This window comes from Micropterus salmoides, unplaced genomic scaffold (assembly GCF_014851395.1).
Source record: "Micropterus salmoides isolate LMB-PRFRI ecotype aquatic unplaced genomic scaffold, ASM1485139v1 Ms_hic_scaffold_21, whole genome shotgun sequence".
In the NCBI taxonomy this organism is placed as follows: Eukaryota; Metazoa; Chordata; class Actinopteri; order Centrarchiformes; family Centrarchidae; genus Micropterus; species Micropterus salmoides.
This window is the reverse complement of record NW_024041262.1, coordinates 9,785,837-9,806,371: the sequence shown is the minus strand read 5'-3', so window position 1 is coordinate 9,806,371 and position 20,535 is coordinate 9,785,837. Positions and strand designations below refer to the sequence as shown.

At 41.1% G+C, this 20,535-nt stretch overlaps 1 protein-coding gene across 1 annotated transcript in view; it reads left to right on the top strand.

Annotated features, from left to right (window-relative positions):
* grid2ipb (glutamate receptor, ionotropic, delta 2 (Grid2) interacting protein, b) overlaps positions 1–17,987 on the top strand; it is a 36,295-nt gene extending 18,308 nt beyond the window's left edge. Inside the window, exons 7-25 of the mRNA XM_038735241.1 lie at positions 1,032–1,101; positions 3,272–3,424; positions 3,830–3,985; positions 4,650–4,801; positions 5,131–5,265; positions 5,941–6,026; positions 6,275–6,425; positions 7,036–7,337; positions 9,146–9,907; positions 10,060–10,212; positions 10,623–10,710; positions 11,238–11,327; positions 14,438–14,634; positions 14,716–14,871; positions 14,957–15,043; positions 15,123–15,252; positions 15,633–15,751; positions 16,627–16,791; positions 17,083–17,987. Coding sequence (XP_038591169.1) covers positions 1,032–1,101; positions 3,272–3,424; positions 3,830–3,985; positions 4,650–4,801; positions 5,131–5,265; positions 5,941–6,026; positions 6,275–6,425; positions 7,036–7,337; positions 9,146–9,907; positions 10,060–10,212; positions 10,623–10,710; positions 11,238–11,327; positions 14,438–14,634; positions 14,716–14,871; positions 14,957–15,043; positions 15,123–15,252; positions 15,633–15,751; positions 16,627–16,791; positions 17,083–17,154 — 3,224 coding nt within the window. The 3' untranslated portion in view covers positions 17,155–17,987. The remainder of the gene's footprint in view (positions 1–1,031; positions 1,102–3,271; positions 3,425–3,829; positions 3,986–4,649; positions 4,802–5,130; positions 5,266–5,940; positions 6,027–6,274; positions 6,426–7,035; positions 7,338–9,145; positions 9,908–10,059; positions 10,213–10,622; positions 10,711–11,237; positions 11,328–14,437; positions 14,635–14,715; positions 14,872–14,956; positions 15,044–15,122; positions 15,253–15,632; positions 15,752–16,626; positions 16,792–17,082) is intronic.
* The last annotated feature ends 2,548 nt before the right edge of the window (positions 17,988–20,535 follow it).

Here is a 20,535-nt window from a genome sequence, read left to right as displayed (position 1 = left end):
AACAATTGCTTTAAGGGGATTTTAACCCTCACCTTTATTGTCTTACTATAGATAATTTTTTGGTTCCCTCAGGTTGTCAAATTTTTTCTATTGTTTCATTTTGTAATCCGTGTACCTGCAAATACAACTGGCTTTTTTCTTTTGGAAATTACTGCCACAAAAATCAAAGTCACTGTTGTTATGTTAATATTTGTCTTGGTAATTACTACTAAGAGCTTTTGGTGAGCCTGTTAATTTCTTTCATTATTTAAATTTTCAGCAGTAAAAGGTTATTTATTTGATCAACTGTTATTGCTTTCCCAATTAAAAGTAGCAGACAAGAAAGGCTGCAAAGTTACTGTTGCAGGAATTTGCCAGGTTCCTATGGCAGGATGGAGGTGTATGTGTATGTGTGTTTATGTGCGTGCGTGTATGTGTGTGTATTTGATGATGACTGCACTGTTCCCGCCCACCATCGTCCCCCACCATCATGTACTGAAGCGGCCGGAGCGAACTGACTCAGTGGGCCTTATGGAGGTTGGTATGGAGATAGTGGGGGTGGATGGCATGTCTCTCATCGTGATCTGAAACACAGATCGTTTACCGATCACCAGGAAACGACAACCTCCGTGGTTTACAGTCTGTCTCGTGGCCTGTGAATGTGCTTAGACATGCACACACTCCATTATCACATGGAAGAGTTTGATGTATCCCAACATTGGGTAAAAAGAAAGATGACATTCATTGTGAGGAAAATTCAGCAGTGAGTTGGCAGATGAGGAGGCGACAGTGGATGGGCACAGCGCAGTCGGAACAGATTCCAACGAGGATTGTTTTGACAGCACTGTTTCCTTACGTAATAAGATTTAGCATGGAGATCACCTCTTTTGTTGATGGGCTTTGTTGGATGCCATACACAGATTGACAACATCACATTAGTCACCATCTTTCCCTTTTCTGCTCATCTGATCAGTGCACCTTCTTAGCTGGTGAGGTTGTGCCAGGATCCTTTTTGATTGTTTGATTTTCTGCCATCTTTGTCTCCCTCTTAGATAGTCCTGCTGAGGAATGTGGACTGAAACCAGGCGACCGTATCCTCTTCCTCAATGGACTGGACATGAGGTTTGTTTTTAGTGAATAATATTACGTATAATAATTATTATTATTACTAACAGCAGGAGTAGTTGTAGTAGTATTTTGTCTTTGCCTGCTGTCCAAGTTCTTGAACTTAGGCAGTATATTTAGTCAGTTTGTTTTTCTCTGGCAGAAGCCATCTGCTGCCAGTATGAATAACATCTTTCACCGTGCCAGATAATCCATTGCAGAAAACATGAAGCTTTTATTTGGTTTTATTGTAGTTTTTCTTTAATCATTATTTCTCAGCTGAGCTCTTTAACCTAGAAGCAGTATGTGCATTGCGTCTGTTTGACTATCAGGAGTAATCCTCGGGAGAAAATGAAAGTCTCAGCTATTAAAAAACAAACAAAATAGCATTACAAAATTTATTTTCACATTTAATAAACTTCTGATTTTGGAAGCATTAAAGCCAGAATAAATGGATAGGAGATTTTATTGTAGAAAGAAGAACAATTTTTTAATAAAAAAAACAAACATTATTATTATACCATAAAATTAATTGGAAGCTAATTTGGGATGGACAGATGTGCTGAAAAAAGGCTGAATCATTTGACAGCTTGGGAAATGTTACTCGCTTTCTTGCCAAGAGTTAGATGAGAAGATTGATGCCACTGACATGTCTGTAGAAATATCTACAAATTAAGCTTAGCCTAACAAAAAGAGTGGAAACAGGGGGAAACAGTTAAATTGGCTCTGTCCAGTTTAACTCGGTTGGGGGGGGGGTTGTACTAGACTATTTCTCGGCTACATGCAGTGCCTCGCAGTGACAACAAGACTCCAGGAGTGCTGGCCTGAGATTTAGCAGCAGATAAAGCCCATAACAAATTTAGTTACCATTGCACAGAGCCGAGCTAGCTGTTTACCGTCAGTCTTTGTGCTAAGCTAAGATAACCTGCTGCTGGCTGTAGCTTGAGTGGGATGAATCCTCTCATCCAACTCTCAGCAAGACAGTGACAGTAAGTTCATATGCCAAAATGTCCAACTATTCCTTGTCACGGTATTCTCCTTTACCGTTGACATGTGTGTCTGTACAGTATGGGGTGATGCACGTGAACGAAAGCCTTTATGTAAACAGAACTTTTCTTGTGGGAGTAATCATCCTTCTTGTGTGGACTTTACAACTTCTTGACCTTCAGCCTCTGGATGTTCAGAAAGTTAGTGTGGGTGAGCAGATGAGAAATTCAGCGTGGATGAAATTGAATTGTACCTATCAACAGCTCAACAAATAAAGTGTATCAGCCAATATATCCAGTGCTTTGTAAAGAAGCAGTATTCAGCCACCTTGATAGCCACGTGAAAGAATAATTGCAGAGCAGTTCCCATGGCTGCCCGATAGACTGATTTGATTGGCGCGGTGTAATTTTGCTGCTCTCCCTGATAACACGGTGCTGCAGAAGTAGGAGGTGATCAGCAAAACAGAGGGTGCTCACCGGAGAGAGAAAGACAATAAAGTACAAGATATGTGGGAGTTTTCAGTCTCGTGTTTACAAAGAAAGCATATGGTGTATGGCATCTACAGAAATGTGGACCTGTTTTTTTCACAGTCCTCATCAGGTGTGTTAAACTCTATCTCTGTAATCTTCTTCTTTCTGTTAACACTGAGGTGAATAGGGTGGTTGAAATCAGACAGTCCAGCATCACCGGCTTGGACACCTTGTCAATACAGTATCTCATTTACTTTTTGTACCATTATATAAGTGTGAAATGAGAATTACAAGGAATGTCGTCACCTCATTGCTCGGCAGATTCAGTGCCAAGAATCTACACATTTCAAAGTGTTTCTTTGAGATGTGTGTTTATGTATCTTTTGCACGACTTTACAGTTTTCTCTGAAAATAAAGTACTTTCTAATTACCTAGTTTACCTGTCTTATTTATAGAATCTTTTTTGATCTATTTGGTATGCTTAAAAAAGTAATTTGTAGTTACAGCACAAATAATTTCAACTTAAAGATCCTCTCACTAGCCTTTTCTGAGCTTGCATCAGCATCTCACAGTTAAAAAATTACGTGTTTTAAACTTTGGTCACGTTATCTCAGTTATACAGTTCAGAATCACACATAATTCATCTTTATTACTCCAATCCATCAGCTCTCCATCATTTACTTCTGTCTATCTCAAATCCGCTCTCTTGTTCTCTCTCTCACTCTTTGTAGGAACTGTTCCCATGAGAAGGTGGTGTCCATGCTGCAGGGCAGCGGGGCGATGCCCACTCTGGTAGTGGAGGAGGGTCCGTCTGAGTACTCCTCAGACCAAACCGACCCAGAGGAATCTCCAAGCCTGGCCCCCACCACGTTGCCACGCTCCAGGTCAGTACACACCAACCAACCTGACATTTTGATTTGACATTTCCAGCAGTTCGTGGTCTGCAGGCTCATATTTTTTCAATTTCACTATTCATCACGTGACTGGGGCGGGACAGACGAAAGAAAAGGACGGAATCAGTTTTTATATATAAATTCTAATATGAATAAACTCAGGAGTCATTCTTCCAGGATTAGGAGGGAAAGGAATATTTTTGTTGGAGTGGGATGGGAAAGGAGTGGAAATCCACTCCCATGTCACACTCTAGTCTATAGGGGGACAAACAAACAAACATCTGTTGAGTGACACTGCTTTTATCCTGAATAAAGATGCAAAACAAAGGAGAAACAATACTTTAGCATGTATGAATGGTAAAATAATAGAAATCTTCCACTGTGCCTGCTTTCCAGGTCTCCAGCCCTCAGTTCTCTGCAGTGGGTGGCAGAGATTCTTCCGCCGAGCATCAAAGTCCACGGGCGGACCTTCAGCCAGCAGCTGGAACACCTGCTGACCATCCAGGAGCGGTACACAGTCTGCAAGTCCCTGGAGACGTTCTTCCAGCACAGGTCAGTGGCTTGGAAGGATCCACAGGGTCTATAAAAGGAAGTAGACAGAGAGGATGGAAGGGCGCGTGAGGAGCAATAAAGTACATCTGTCAAACTATCCTTGTAGTAAGACACTGTTAACAAGCTTTCTTACATTGACATATAGCTGTTGCCTGGGAAACTCTGTATGTAACATACTCAATATATCAGGCTGCTAACGATGCCCAGGCGAAAGAGAGAGGTGGAGAAAATGAATGATGGATGAACAGTGAGAGGAAAAGCAGTGAAGAAACATATGCACCTAGCTGAGCAGGAAGTTTATTCCTCCCAATCGGCACTGATGTCATATCCTAAAAGATATAGGGTAGAACGAGGGAAAGAGATGGATGGAGCATTAGCTCTGCAGATGATGCAAACACGTGATGCTGCAGGATTATAAGCAAAACAGCAATGGAATTCTACAGTATGTGCATACAGTATGAACCCCAGAAGGCATAAATCCTACCATAACTGATATCCCTGTTATCCTCCCACCTTTTCATAATCTGTTTTCATCCTGCATCTGATTCTCAGCTGTATGTGTCATTACTGATGCAAAGAAAATAAATCTCAACTAAATCAATTACCCAGTAAACAGGGGTTGGTTATATAAATATGATGTGTATGTGCGTGTGTGTGTTTGCAGGAATGTGGACACTCTGATAGTAGACGTGTTTCCAGTGTTGGACACTCCTGCCAAACAGCTGATCTGGCAGTTCATCTACCAGCTACTGACCTACGACGAACAGGAGCGATGCCAGGGCAAGCTGTCGCGCTTCCTGGGTTTCAAGAGCAGTGGTGAGCCAAAAACCGCAATGTGGAAATGTTTTGCATTCGAGAGAATACACATACAATATCAGCAGACAGTCAGTAAGTGGCCTGTTTGATATGAAAAAGAAACGTGATTTTGCCAACAGCAGGATCTTACTGTTCTTTCTTCCTCATTGGCAGGTTAGATTTCTGTCATATGAGGCATCCTGGTCAGAATAAGAATAAATATATCAAGCTTTTATTATTAACCACCCAGTGTATTTAATAATAATAATAATAATATGAGCACAAAGGAGCAGCCATGCATCTTGTGAATAACAAAAACATGATGCTGAAAGTGTGTGTGTGTTTTGCAGGCGTGTTAGAGCCTGACGCAGGTCTGGAGCACCACCGGCGGAGCAGCTCCATGCGCGTGACGGGGACGTCGTACCGCAGCATCGCGCGAGAGAGGAGCTCTGACGACTGCATCATCGGGACTCACCTGGGAATGGGTACGCTGCACTTAACAACACCGAGATCAAGGATTTACCGCTCTCTAGAAGAAAATGACAATAATCTTATCAATCAGTTGTTAGTTCAGTATTGTTGCTTTTTTGGGTTCGGAATCTCGGGACATATAAGAAAAATCTGGTTAGAGGCAGTAAATGAGCTTCCTTCAGCAGTTACTGTACTTTTAATATTCCTTGAGCGAGGTATCTAACCTCTAGTTGAACTGCTCAGAGCGCAGCAATAAGGCTGTGTATGCCCTGGTCAGCTCCCAGGTGGTAATGTATGTAATTGTTAGAACGTGCAGTAGACTGTTGCTGAAAAAGATGTGTGCAAAGCAAATCCTATGCTTATACTTAAGAGAAAAATCACCACCATCAGTTCATACATTAACTCCATATGTCAGCTGTCTTTGAGTCTGATAATGTCCCCAAGCTACCAGTTTGAAAGTAAAGCGCCCACAGTGTTTATTTCCAGCTGAGGCATCAGGTATTTCATTCATTATTTCCCCTGTTTCCATTGCCATTGCTAACTCCTGCTCTAGGAGAGCCAAGCTTTTTGCCTTTTGCTCCTCCACGCTGTTCTGCTCTGCTTCATCCTCTCTCTCCTTATGGCTGGGGGTGGATGGAAGGAGGAAGCTTATGTCCATGTGTCACTGTTCATGCCTTATTGTGCTTTAGGAATTCATGTGGATGAATCTGGGAGCCCGGAGGAGAGGCAGTCAGGAGATGGAACCTCCTTCCCCGAGTCCCCTGACCTCAATCATGTAGGTATAACTGCAGCTTTTAAGCGCTTAGATCCTCAACAACTAGCATAATGAATGCTAGTTATGTCATCTGTGCTCTATGGCCTCACATCATTTGAGGGTCTGCTCGTAATTATTGCAATTCAACATTAGCATTATTACAATTGTGACTGCAAATTGTTCCTAAAACACTTATAAGCAGCAGACCTTCAAAGCAAATGTGTCGCAGATATTGCGTGCTAACCAGCTGATCATGCCTCCACCCGTAGATGACAGGTGTGTACACGGAGCTGGAGAATGTGTACGCAGGGAAGAGTGTGTCGCCACTGCAGGGTGTTTCCTCAGCAGAGCCCGAGGGGCCGGGACAGACTGAGGCCTACGGGCGCTCTCTCTCCCCCCTCACACTCCCCCCTCTCACAGGTACTCTGAGGCAGACACACACGCCCAAACACTCGCATTACGTGCACAGACACAAACAATGTGCACTAGCTTTCAGACACACGCTTCCAGCAATGGTTCACAAACACGTGCCATTTAGGCTTGATGCATTTTCAGAGTGAATTATTGATAGTAATTGGCAGGAGTGAAAACTGCATAACTTTGGGCCTTGATGGCACATGACTGATGCCGTGTTCATGCCACGTTAGATTTGCTGTAAACACAAGCTGCTAAATTGGGAAATACTTTAATTTGATGTGTCAAACAGTTGGTTTAACCAGTGATGTGAACATGGCATGAGAACCACTTATTTCTGAATGTGTTTAAGTTAGTACTCATTCAAATCCTACAATCTACATGTGCATAAAACTGCTGCAGTTTTTCTTTGTGTTACCATGGTAACCTCTCAGAAGACAACGTGGTCAAGGGTGTCACACATAATTTCTGGAGGGAATAAGTAGCATGATATATAAGCCAAGTCATCCAGGGGAGAAATTCTTGGTGTAAACATCTGCAGTCTGAGCAGGTTGTACAGTCGCACTGACCACACGCATCATGCTCCCAGCAACCATCTTCGATTTCCTTTTTGCAGGTAGCCGTAAAAGCGGCCTGTCCCTTTCCTGGAAAGAGCCTCTCCCCACTCCTGTGTATGAGATCCACCACCAGAGCAGCGTGGACTCTAACCCTTACGTCAGCCTGGAAAGCCCTCCGGCCTCCCCTCAGCACTCGGATGGCGGTGCCAACACACTGAACCGCCGCAAGAAGCTGTTCACCTTCTCCCGCCCGCCTCGCAGCCGGGACACAGACAAGTTCCTGGACGCTCTGAGTGAGCAGCTGGGCCACCGGGTCACTCTGGTGGACGACTTCGTACCTGGGGAGAACGACTATGAGGAGGTGAGGAAGATCCGCCACCAATCTACTGCACCATCAGTTGTATGTATGCGTACTCATAGAGTACATGCTTTGTTTTTATATTAAGGTCTTTTGACCTAGATTTTTTTTTGTGTTAAGTGTTAGTATTGTAAAGTATGTTTTAATATCTTAATATCTTATTCCTAGCTCCATAAATAACCGGAGGTCGTGCCCCTTGGGTGAATTATGGGCTGACTTATGGTTATTCCTTTCATTGAACCGACGACTGTGGGAGTTAGTGGTATGCTACAGCTGTCTTCCCTTTTCTTAGACAACCTGCCAAATAATAATAATGTGATTACACCTCTGCTTTCTACTACAGAGGAACGGGAGGATCACTTGAAGAAGTAGCCTCGGATAGCAGTAACAAACTAAGTTAGCTTAGCGTTAACAAAATGTGAGTTCAGGGTTGCAAGTTGCGTCGTGCCCTACTACACCAGTCAAGCGAAACTAATGGTGTGGTTTAAACAAGAATGTAAACAAGAGAAGACGAATACAAAAGATATCTTGCCTTTTAAGTCCTTTAACTTTTCAAGTTTTTCATCGATTCTCTGTATTTAGCAACACAATGAATAAACTAGCTAACTAAACTAGCTCCTTATGTTGTCTTCCCATCCCTGAGGTATTATAACTTTATCCCATTCAAAATGTAATAGGCTGTGTTCCCATTTCATTTAGTTATTCCCCAAAAAGCTTTAAGGAAAGGGGGTGACACCTAGAATGCGGCTAACTCTTCCAGACATCAATTCAGCAAAAGGAATAACTAGAAACACACAGTTCATGTAAGTTCTCATGAGGCTAGGAATAATATGGATAATAATTATTATTTCAATTTAAAATTTAAAGGTGCTATATATATGCTATTTTTACCTCCAAATAAGTCATTTTAAATTGTGAATTGTAATATCTTACTATAATTGCTGTAAACAAGTGAGATTGGGAATAAAGTGATGGCCTTACAGTCTGACCCAGTTGCACATATTTTACAATGCACTGTAGAAGCAAGTAGTGACTGTAATGGTCTTTGTTTGTTTGTGGTAAATAATACTAATGTCTCTCAGTTAATGTCATACTACTTTTTTTTATGCTAAAATGTGACATTATTTACAGACAATCCTGCTGTTGTGCATTTGCTTGTTATTATCAAATAATAAGCAAATTCACATTTGACTGAAGTCATTACGTTGTAGTGTTGCATGTTTACATTAGAGCAGCTCTAATGTACGCTACAATGAACACTTGTGTCACATGAACAGATATATCAAGGTGGTTGTCATGGTTTCAGAAGAAGAGGGGTGCCTGTAAGTAAAACATGATACTCGGTTATACAGTAGAGTCTAATTTTATCTGCCTATTTCTGACTAGCAATCTAAGGTTCTAATGAGTTGCTGGCTTAAGTAAATCATGTTTTTGTCAGGAATCGGGGGGGCAGCATGTTGTGCATAATTCACATATTTTTAAAACTGAGCATTTAAGTATTGTTTTCAGTATTTTGCAGTCAACTTTACACCTTGTGTCAATATACAGTCTGGAGTGCTGATAATATTTAAGTGCATGTGTTTTAAAATGATTGTTATAATTTTGTTGCTTTTTATGGCTTTTCTGCCCCATAAGTAGGTAAAAAGAAAAAGAAAGATTGCAGATTCATAAGCAAGAGCATAAAACTAAAAAGAGTCACAATGCATTTTTGCATCTTTAGATTTTTAATTCAAGTCAGATGTATGTTAAGAGTATGTGGAGGTGAAAGTTGTGATTTGAATGTCTGATGGCGCACCTCTCCTCCCCCCCAGATGAGTTTCCAGGAGGATCAGGACCTGGGCTTCATGCCTCGGCAGCTTAGCAGTGGCAGCAGTGAGGATCACAGCAGCAGCGACGAGGCCTCTTCTCCGTGCTACTCCTCAGGCTCTGAACCCATCCCACCACCTCCCACTCAGAGCCCCCCTCCTCCCCCGCCTTTCCAGGCTCTAATACCACCTCCTGTCCAGTTCACTGACCCCCTGCCGCCAGTCCGCTTCTCCCCTGAGCATGTCCCGCGCAGCCGGATGCCCTTCCAGCCGCACCACCCCATCATCCCTCCTCCCCCGCCCCCTCTCAGAACCCTCCTGTCCAGCCGCTCTCCTCTACACAAAGGGCTCCCCACCAGAGAAGAAGCAGAGAAAACTCACCACCGCTTCCAGGCCACCTCCACCCGCCTCTCGCACGGCCACACCACCCTGGGTTCCTCCACCCTACGCTCCTCCCAGCCATCCCGCCCTAGCTACCTCCCCCGGCAGCTTAGCCAGCCCCAGCCTATCCAGCAGCCGTCCCCGCAGCCGTCCCCTCAGCCGCTGAGACCGAGCCAGCTCGTCCTCCAGAGGCACCACCAGCTCCACCACCAACACAGCTACCAGGGCCCGCTGCCGCCATCCCTCCAGGATCACAGCCTGTCCCAGTGTCACAGCCAAGGCCCCGCCGGCTCCTCGCTGCTCTCCAAGCCTCCAGCTTCTCACTCCACCCTCCCCACTCACACTAAAACCTATGAAACCCCACGGCAAGAGCACCAATCTCAACAGGTAACATCTGTTTCTTCGTTCTTTTTGTATCTTGACACAAATGAGTTATCTAGAATTGTGAACATGTACTATGCAAGAATGATGCTTACTGCTGAAAATATCTTATAAATTTTAAAAGAGAGTTCTTTTTTTTTTTTCTTTTTATCTCTTAGGCACCGCCGCCGCCACCTCCACCCCTGCCCCCACCCTGTGACCCTCCTCCACTGCCCAAGCCGGGCCACCACGCCTCGGACACCAACCACATGAGTGTGAAGAGGCTGCGTTGGGAGCAGGTGGAGAACTCCGAGGGAACCATATGGGGTCAGGTGAGCAGTGAACTCTTACTCTGTTACATTAGTCTTGGATAAAGTAGCACAACTATGTCAGAAGAATCGAGTATTTTGCATACAGTAAATAGATCAAAAAATCACTTGACTTGTGAATCTTCCCACTTTGGCTGTGAACTTTCTCACTCCTCCAACACGTCTCTTCCCATATTTGGAAAGACCTACTCATCTGCTCTGTTGTGTCTCTGATGAGTCATAGAAGCATCGAAGCTAAAATCTTGTTTTTGTAAGCAGAACACACAGTGGATCTCATCTACTCATATCTAATGTTGGACTGCTTTGCAACCTTATCTGTGTAAATAAAAATATTTCTAGACAGCTACTTCTAGGTTACAAACCCATGACTGTGTCTTTTGGGGAGTACAGAGTATGCCCTTGTCTATGTTTAGCTCGGGGAGGATACAGACTATGACAAGCTCACTGACATGGTGAAGTTCATGGACCTTGATCTGCACTTTGGGACTCAACGGAGATCCAGTAAGTTGTTGTGTACTTGTGATCAGCCTCCACCATGCTGCATCGTCACATCTTTATTTACATCATGCTTAACGTCATACAGTGATACTACATCTGGTGAATTATCAGAGGGCAAGTTAACAGTAAAAGTGAATGTATGTGTTTATCTTTTGACATCTCCTGTTTTCTTTTGTACCTTCACAGTTATGATGTTCTCCATTACCTGTTTTGGAGCTGCTCCATTCACCTGTTCATCCAGTCCATTCTCCTTAAGGCACCATTCCCCCCAACCCCCTCCCCCAGTGATAACACAGCTCTGCCAGAGGAAACACACCTTATTGTTATTTATTGCATATATGTCAGACTTTTTGGCCGCTAGAGATTTACATGGCAGAGCTGTGTTATTAACCCATCAACCTGACACATGTAGCCACTGTGTGTGTGTGTGTGTGTGTGTGTGTGTGTGTGTGTGTGTGTGTGTGTGTGTGTGTGTGTTGACCCACGGTGCCTGGAGAACAAATCCTTACACTGTTTGTTAAAATGATCAGTCTCTCCTCCAGAGCCCGCCTTCATGCCAGAGAACTTTAAAAAGAAAGACGTGGTGGAGATTCTGTCTCATAAGAAAGCCTACAATGCCTGTGAGTACCACAAGAATATGGCTGCAGGTCGCACACACACCTGAAAGGTTGAGGCTCGAGTCTGTTGAGTACTACGTTGAAAAAAACCCACACATAATAATACATGCAGTATTTAGAGCCAAACTGACTTGCAAAAATCTGACCTTGTGAACAAAAAGTTCTGCAAAACATGGTGTGCATGGTTTACACAAGTGTAAATATTCTCAATCTCAGTGAAAGTTAGTTACAGTGTCACACTGGATGATGTGAGGTTGCATCAGACTGTAGCGCAGCATGTCAGGAGAGACTCGAAGCCCAACAATAGCCTCTCCTACTCCTAACACCATGAGGTTTCACAAGATTGCCACAAAGTTTTTCTACGTGTCTGTACAGGAAACATATTAAATTCAATGTGATGTGATGGAAATGATGTAAATGAAAGGCTAGAAACATGGAACAGTAAATAGACTGCCGTAATTATATTGTTAATAATATGGTCTGTTTTGTTTATCTCCACTATAAATGACTGCAGGTTTGAACTTGTCATTTGAGGCACTGTGTTGCAAAAGAAGGTTGTAACTTTGCTGCCTTAACTGAGGAGTGTTTTATTGCAGTATTTTACACACTTTGACATATTAGTTGAAAATTAGTTCATGAATGAGGATCACCCTAAAATGTCTTGTCATGATCCAGCCATTCAGGATTAACAAATCGATCCTCAAACGGCTTTCAAAGAACCAAATTAGCTGGATGAGAATAAACGGGATCATTTTACAATGATAACTTAACAGGTTAGCCTGAATAAGTTGAGACACATACTGTAATAATATACTTATACATACATGATTTAAGTGTATAAACATAGGATAGTGTTAATTGTGTGAGTTATTTTGTGTGAAATGGATTGGTGTAAATATGTATAATATTTTTGTTAATTGTTATGCCTTGTTCATTATAATGTAAACAGAAATAAACTATTCATTTATTCATTCAATCATTAGCTCTTCTACTATATTTGTACAATCTTTCAGGAAATAACCACCGCGGACTCGGTTTTGATGAAATGACCATTCTATTGTTAAATGTAGGGCTGCATGTTTTGGATAAAAAGTCATATTGCGATATGCGATTGCGATTCGATTATAATGAACAAATGGTACTATGAGTCTACTTCCTTGATTATCAAGGAAAATTAACAAAATACTGACATTTTGAACAAAGTTAAGCGATAAACGATATTTATAACAATAACTAGTAAAACAGAACTGTACAGAGGAGGCTGCTAGAAGGAGCATTATTGGGACACTGGCATCCCGGCACTAGCTAAATCTACATCTGTCCACTGCAGAGACACTATCTACAACCTCGAGGAGGAACTAGTATACATGAGTCTATTAGTATAATATTATAACATTAAATAAACAGTATACTTTTCAGTTAATAGTATACTGTTAGTATAACAATAATGGTTCATATTAATTACTATATTCATTATAATTTCATATAATAGTAGCCTACTATTTTACCACTAGTTGAATATTAAATCCAGCTACAACTGTTTCCTTTCTGTGGGGTTTTATTTATTTATTTAATCCTTGTGCAATAATTTGTTAATGCTAAGAACTAACTTGTCAATAATCATATTGTTCAACATTTAATAATTTGATGTACGTCAAACCTTTTTTAATGTCCTGCCCCATCAAGGCTGTGATTGGTCGGTTGAAAAGTTGAACAAAAGGCACCGGTACAGCGTTAAAACGTTAAATGGCCAGCAAGCCAAACCCAAATCTTCCTTATCTTTTCCCAGTTTTCTTCTGTCTTACTGCTTCACCTGCTGTCGTCGTCTGTCTCTGTCAGAGAGCAACAGGTGCTGCGCCTAATCTGCATGCCTGTCGAGAATTGCATGCACCTCGCGGGTGGTAACTCATGTCATGCTGAGAAAAAGGTGGTGCAAATCTCGGCAGGTAGCCTCCAACATCTGTTCTCTCTCTGTTTCTCTGCCGAATTATGCATCCACCTCTTAAGGTCCTTTTCAGACACTTTGGTCTGCACATTGATCAAACGCGGTTATCAGCACATGTTTTAGCTGAATCATATGGTACTTCTACTTAGTGAAATAAATCATTAACGACTCTAAACGTTCGTAACATATATACTTCGAATCATTTATCACCATTGATGTACCCTACAAAGGATATTATAGCGTTTAAAAGCAGTTTTTGGAAGTAATGCAATTCTCAGCAGGCATGCAAAAGTCGGCATAACAGCGGAGCACCGCCATTTCTGTCGGTGCTCCGGTGGCGCGACCGACTATGTTTTGAACAATTAGCAGCGCGGCGGGGCGGGGGGTTAAGGTAGGTTGTTGTCTTACTGGCACACTGCTCATGAATAATTTTCCTGATTGCACATAGGCGCATATGTTTGTAGAGCCACAGGCGAGAGCCCGGTGTGGGCGGAGATAATGAGCAGACTGCAGAGCTCACAGAGAAGACAGGTCACACACTTTTTGTGTTTTATTATATCGCACACTTTTTACGGTTATGAGACATCGCGATTGCGATTAAATTAATCGTGCAGCCCTAGTTAAATGCAACAATGATGAAAATTGAGTGATAAACATACACTATGTTGTAAAGCTCTAATATAAAAGCATTTTGTTTTTGTAAAACCTCTGTTGTTAAAACTGAGCTAAAGCAACTGTAAAATAATATCTTTATTTTATTGATTTATTATTTAGTTTTAACTTGAATACCCTGCAGGTGGATAGCATACTGTATGTTGCAGAAGAAAAAGTACTCTACAAAAAGTAAAAAAAAAAAAATTAATTGCTCATTTTGGCAGTCAGGCTCTCTTCTACTGAAGAATATCTGATGTGACCCTTCGCTTCTTTGCTGTTATATTATGTAGACTATACTGGATTATACTGTGGATGGAAGTGGATTTCATAATCAGTCTGAAACAACAAAGTAGGAAACATGAATAAGACACAATAGAAAATGACACATCATCAGAGGTGGATGAAAGGTTTTATCTTCAGTCGGCAGCAGAAGTGATCCTCTTTTGTTATGTGAAAAAAACAGACTTAAATCATCTATGTCTTCCCCCGCTCCCACCCCTCTTCCTCTCTGCAGCCATCCTCATCGCCCATCTGAAGCTCTCCACCAACGAGCTGCGTCAGGTCTTGATGAACATGACCACCGATCGTCTGGAGCCCGCTCACATCAAGCAGCTGCTGCTCTACGCTCCCGACGATGACGAGGTCAAACAGTACGAGAAGTTTGAACAGGACCCGGCCAAACTGAGCGAGCCCGATCAGTTCATTTTCCAGGTACAGCCAGGAAAAAACTCCTAGGCGAGAAAAGTTTTAAAAAGCAAGATGGAACGATGAGTAAAGTGTTGTATGTTTCAGATGCTGATGGTGCCAGAGTATAAGACCCGTCTGCGGAGCCTCCACTTCAAGATGACCCTGCAGGAGAGGACGGAGGAGATGAAGGTTGCTTACGATTACATCTACAAGGCTTCAATGGAGCTTAAGAGCAGCAAGAAACTGGCCAAAATCCTGGAGGTAAACATCCAGAGCAGGGAAAGTGAACATGAAGCAACAAGTCTGTATGTTAATCGTGCTTATTAAGTTATTTTTATGCCCACAGTTTGTACTTGCAATGGGGAATTACCTGAACAATGGTCAGCCCAAGAGCCACAGGACAACCAGCTTTAAGATCAACTTCCTAACTGAGGTGCAGCATTGACGCCTGTCCTTCTAAAACCAACTTAATTTAGCTTTTTAGTCATTCATTCTTCCCTTCTGTCTTGCAGTTGAGCACAACCAAAACAGTGGACGGGAAATCCACCTTTCTCCACATTCTAGCCAAGTCCCTGTGCCAACACTTCCCTGAGTTGCTCAACTTTTCCAGAGACCTAACAACAGTGCCTCTGGCAGCCAAGGGTACGATGACGTTACAGCAGCAGAGCTCTTTAAGTGAACTCTGCTTTCTGTCCTAAAAATCATTCAGAATGGCAGAATGTACTCGTTCCACCCTGTAATTTCTATATAGTACACAATGTGCTGGAATGCCACTGCAGGGCTGGCAGACTTTACCAAAAGGATCTAATTTCATGTAGATTTAAACTGGGTTGTTGTGTGTCTTAATAACTCAAGATAATGTTTTTCATATTTTCATTTGACATTGTAAAACTGTTTATTTAGACTGCTGGTTTGCACATTTCCTTGCTGCTGTTTTACAATCGTTAGGACATATACAGGTGATTAATAACTGTTACTGTTTTGGTAATTCATCACCTAATATGTGCATGTAACTTGTTCAGTCAACCAGAGGGCCATAACAGCGGAGCTGAGTGACCTTCAAGCCACCATTCAGGACATCAGGACGGCCTGTCAGAAGATCCCGCCCACCTCTGAGGACCACTTTGCCTCCGTCATGAGTGTATGCTAACAGCTTTGATTATATAATACACATCAAACATATAGAAATGTGTGGGTTTTTTAAAGCTGCTACATATACTGATTACTGATATTTGGGGAAATTCCCTTCATTCACTTTCTTGCAGAGTTAAATGACAAGATCAATATCACTCTCGTGTCTGTACAGTAAATATGAAGCTAGAGCTAGCAGCCAGTCAGCTCGGCTTAGCATAACAAAACAACTAACCTGTCAAGTCGTTATGCTAAGCTAAGCTAACCGTCTCCTGGCTCCAATTTCATATTCAGCAGACATATGAGAGTAGTATAAATCCTCTCACTGAAAACTCAAGAAAGCGAAGAAGAATATTTCCCAAAATATCAAACAATTTTTGTCCATATATTTTGACCATTTTCATGCCAGAGGAATTAGAAGCTATATTTTTGTCAGGTTGGAACGGCGTCTGAAACATCTCACTTATCATCTACATAACTATAATAATGAAACAAGTTTGTCTAGATGAATGTAACAGTAAGTGGGATGAACTACAGTTGAGCACATGACAAGTCTTCACTGTACAGCCCAGCAGACAACAGACACTCACTTTTAGTCTCTAGTATAAGTCACGCCCCCAAAAATCTGGATACTACGTTCCCCATAATGCAACTCATTAGCATTTTTTGTTAGACCCTCCCTGTATGATAAATGCCCACATCTTTCACACAAACTATATATATGGAGTCTTCAAACCCAAACTAAGAAAAAATAACCCAGATGAAATTACATGACTTTACAAAGCTCCTCCAGAGCCACCGAAGACATTATACAGCTGTTTTCACTGGCAAGTAAACAGACCTCTGAGGTGTGCCTCTTTAATATGTGAGCTTTTGCACCCACAGAGCTTTTTGGAGAACAGCCACCCTGCAATCCAGTCTCTCGAGTCCCTGCAGACCCGAGTGATGGAGGAGTTCTCTAAGGTGGCCTCCTACTTCGGAGAGGACAGCAAGTCCACAAAAACAGAGGCCTTCTTTGGCATCTTTGCAGATTTCATCTCCAAGTTTGAGGTGAGCTATTACTGTACTGTTCTCTTCAGCTGTGTCGACAGAACCAGCTGGGATAAATGTAACTTATTCCTGATATTTTGATATATGCAGCAGGTGTTTGACAGATTCAAACCTCCAAAACAATGAAGTATTCAGCTGGTGCTCTCACACAGACTGACAGGAGCCTGCAGCTATAAAGTGATTAAGCTGCAAAGTGCTGCTGTCTGTGGAATAACCAAATGTGCTCTAAAGCTGAAAATAATACGGTAAAATAAGCATAAATCAGATGAGATCATGGGTTTTGTCTTGCAGAGAGCTCTAAGTGAGACCCAGACTCCAGAAAACCCCAGAAGCCCCAGACTATCTTCCCCTCTGGCCTGGTAGAAGCAAGAAATGTAGGCAGATGTCGGGCCAAACCAACAGGCCGGTCGTCTCCATTTTCACTCTGCTCTCCACAACCAAAGTGCCAAGATCACACACAGAGACACTCAAACCAACGGGAACAGAGAACACGTCATCTATAGCAAACAGAATGGAAATACACTGTATTTATCTGTAGATAATCACAACAGTTAATGAGTGCCGTGTGCAGCATTGCTGTTTCAGGTGCTGGCTAGAGCAGGAACATTCAGGTGTCCAGAGGTCAACAGGAACTCACCACACACTGACAACTCAAACCAGTCTTTGCATTATTAACATCTCTTTTAAATACACATCACTTAGTAAATATTAAAAGATTCATTAGAGAAACCATCCATATATATTTGATCATCCAGTGCATCTTGATGCTGCATTTAAATGAGTTGTAAGTAATGAAAACAACTGGTCTGAATATTTACAGATTACTAGTTATGTTTAATATATGACTATATAAAGTTTATATTTTCTATCAGATCATATTTGAAAATTTTAAAGATTAAGCGTAGATGTAGACTGACGACAGTTATTCAGAATCTAGGTGATTCACAGATGTAGTTTAGCTAGCGTGGACTAGGCTGGACTGCTCAGTGATCAGACTGTTCATACAGTGGTGCACTCACTGCCTCCCATATAGCAGGATTTGATTTAAAAATAGAAGATATTAGAGTTTTTTTCATCATGAATCCACTTTGCTGATCTAGACTTACAGATGTCATTCTTATCTAACCTATTGTGAATTTGAAGAGCATCTATTATGGGAATTATAATAAAATAAAACAAATAATTGTCCTAATCAACCCCCAGCTGTTCACTTCTGTCCTTTGCAGTACACTGCATATTACATTTCTAAAGGTTAACCATTTCTATGGAAGCAAAACAAAGCCATAAAGATTTATATTTCTTAAACAACGGAAAGTTCTGTGAATTTAGCCACCAGTGAATTTTTAATATTAAAAGTGAAATGGAAATATCTTGCATTCCCCTCTTAGAAAATTCTAGTTGGTATCGCAAGTTGTGCAACTTCAAAAAGTGAATTTTTTGAAAACTGTTTTCAAGTTGCTCATATTCAGCTAATTATTTTCAGATCTAAAAATTAAAGCTAGGTCAAAAAATCAGGTTAATTAAATTAGATTTAAATTCAGATACCTAAATTAAAAAGTTCAGATAAGCATCTGAAGACCCAGGACACATATTTTTTTTATATCTGAATATAAAATATCTGATATTTGTGGAAAAAAGTTTTAGAAATTGTTAAAACAGAGTTTTTAAAAAGGTAAATTTAAAGCAAATGAATTCAAATAGATATTTCAATAATTCAAAAATTACTGGCATTGGTAGTATCAGTAGTGATATGATTTTTTTTTAATCATAATTATGTAAGTTGCTTATGAAATTAAAATTATTTTGGCCTGACTTGGCTTCCATAATTTTAAGCATGTGTTGCTTTTAGACAACAATGAAAGGAGTCCACTGAAAAATCACATTAGTCACCTTACTGCAAGGAAACCAGTGGGCTGTCGGAGTTAACTTTAGTTTCATCTCCCGATACAAGAGTGATCAAGGATGAAGACATGCTTACATCATCCACTTTCATTTACTTTTTTTAGATGGAGTTTTAGAATCCAGTCATCACATCCCAACTAGACTCAATCCTGAGCATTAACAGCCATTGAAATATGTCCAATCAGGCCAGTTTGCAGCACATGAACTAGGAAACCTCTAAACAGGTTGGAGTCCTTTGTCATCAGCAATTCAGCATCAACATTGTGATTCTTCTGCCTGTGAGGACTTAGTCAAATCCAAATTTGCAAAACTATCATTCAGAACAATATTGCAACTTTCACAGTGAGGTAACACTGACTACATCAGCACATGGTGAAATATGGCTCAAAAATCATCTGTTTCACAAAGTGTGTGGGTGGAATAGCACATCTTTTACGACAACTAGTATCAGTACAGAAAGATAGAAGGCAGCTTTAATGTGAAATGGCTGAGCTGTGTGCTTCTGGCAGAGGACGGCTAATAGTTGTGCACTCTGAGTTTTGTGAACACTGTCCTGCTTATACAAGTGGGTGGCTGCTGAATGAATGAACTTCAAATGCATGTGGAAGAAAACATCCCACTGTAAATGGTCATTTGCTGCTTTTCTGGCTGTCATGGCGATCTCGCGACTCATCTACAGTACAGTGTACCTGTAGCTGTGTTGTATTAATGTTGATGAACTATTGTTGAGATTGTAAATTTACTGTTTTTGCTATGCACTGCTCATCATTTTGTATTGCTTGTGTGTCCTCCAAGTCCTAGTTTATTTTGTATTCAGGAGTGTCATCAGGAAAATTACCATTTTATTTATTCTTTATGCGCAGCTTTAGTCAGGCTTACGAGGTGACTGATCTCGTAAAAATGCAACCCTAGCTGCTACAAGTGTAGTAACAGTGTTTCTTGTCCAAATCAATTGCATGTTGGTGCAGTTAATGTATGAAGATGTGCAGCTGGTAGCATTTACCCTCTGTGGATATCTAAGTTTAAAATAAATACATTTCTTTTAGCCTAGTTAGGTTTATTTATTGGTTGCCCTACAGGTTCCCTTTTATAACTGTTTATATGTTTTCATGAGAAGCTGCTCATGTTTTTTGTGATTGTTTGACTTTTATGTTTTGTTCAATGCTTTCAAATTTGATCTATAAAATGTCATGCTTGAAAGTAAAAACTGTCTGACTTATCTGTGCCCCATGATGAATCTCTAATGTTTATACAAACACTTAAGGTACCTGGTATTCATTGAAGTACAGCAACTTTATAAACTAATGAGTAATAAGCATAATAATCATCTTACAATCCTGAATATTTCTTCTAAACTGTATATAGCAATGTTAGGTCTGGATTTGACACAAAATCTACGGAGCATTGGAGGTGCTAATAATTAATTTGTGCGCAAAGTGGAGTGGCTTGAATGACAATGTCAGTCAGTCAGTACACCAATTAGGTCCAGACTGAAATTATTATATTATGTTATGTTGAGTACATTCCCTGCAAGTGTTCACACAACGCGAGAAGGCGATTTTAACGCGATAACATGAATAAACACCACTTGCCATTACTACAGCTGTATGAACCCAAAGTAAACATTTTGCTGTGATTAAATAGCAATAACCGAAATAACTACAACTTGATGCAGATTTGTTAAACATATGAATTCATGCTTTGTCAGGTCTGTCAGCAAGACAACAACTTCTAAAATGTTTGTTTTCTGAATGGAGTTTGGATCGATCAGGGCTATTCTATGCTAACTTGGTCACAGTAAAGTACAATGCTGGAATAAAGTTACAGACATGTTTTCTGAAC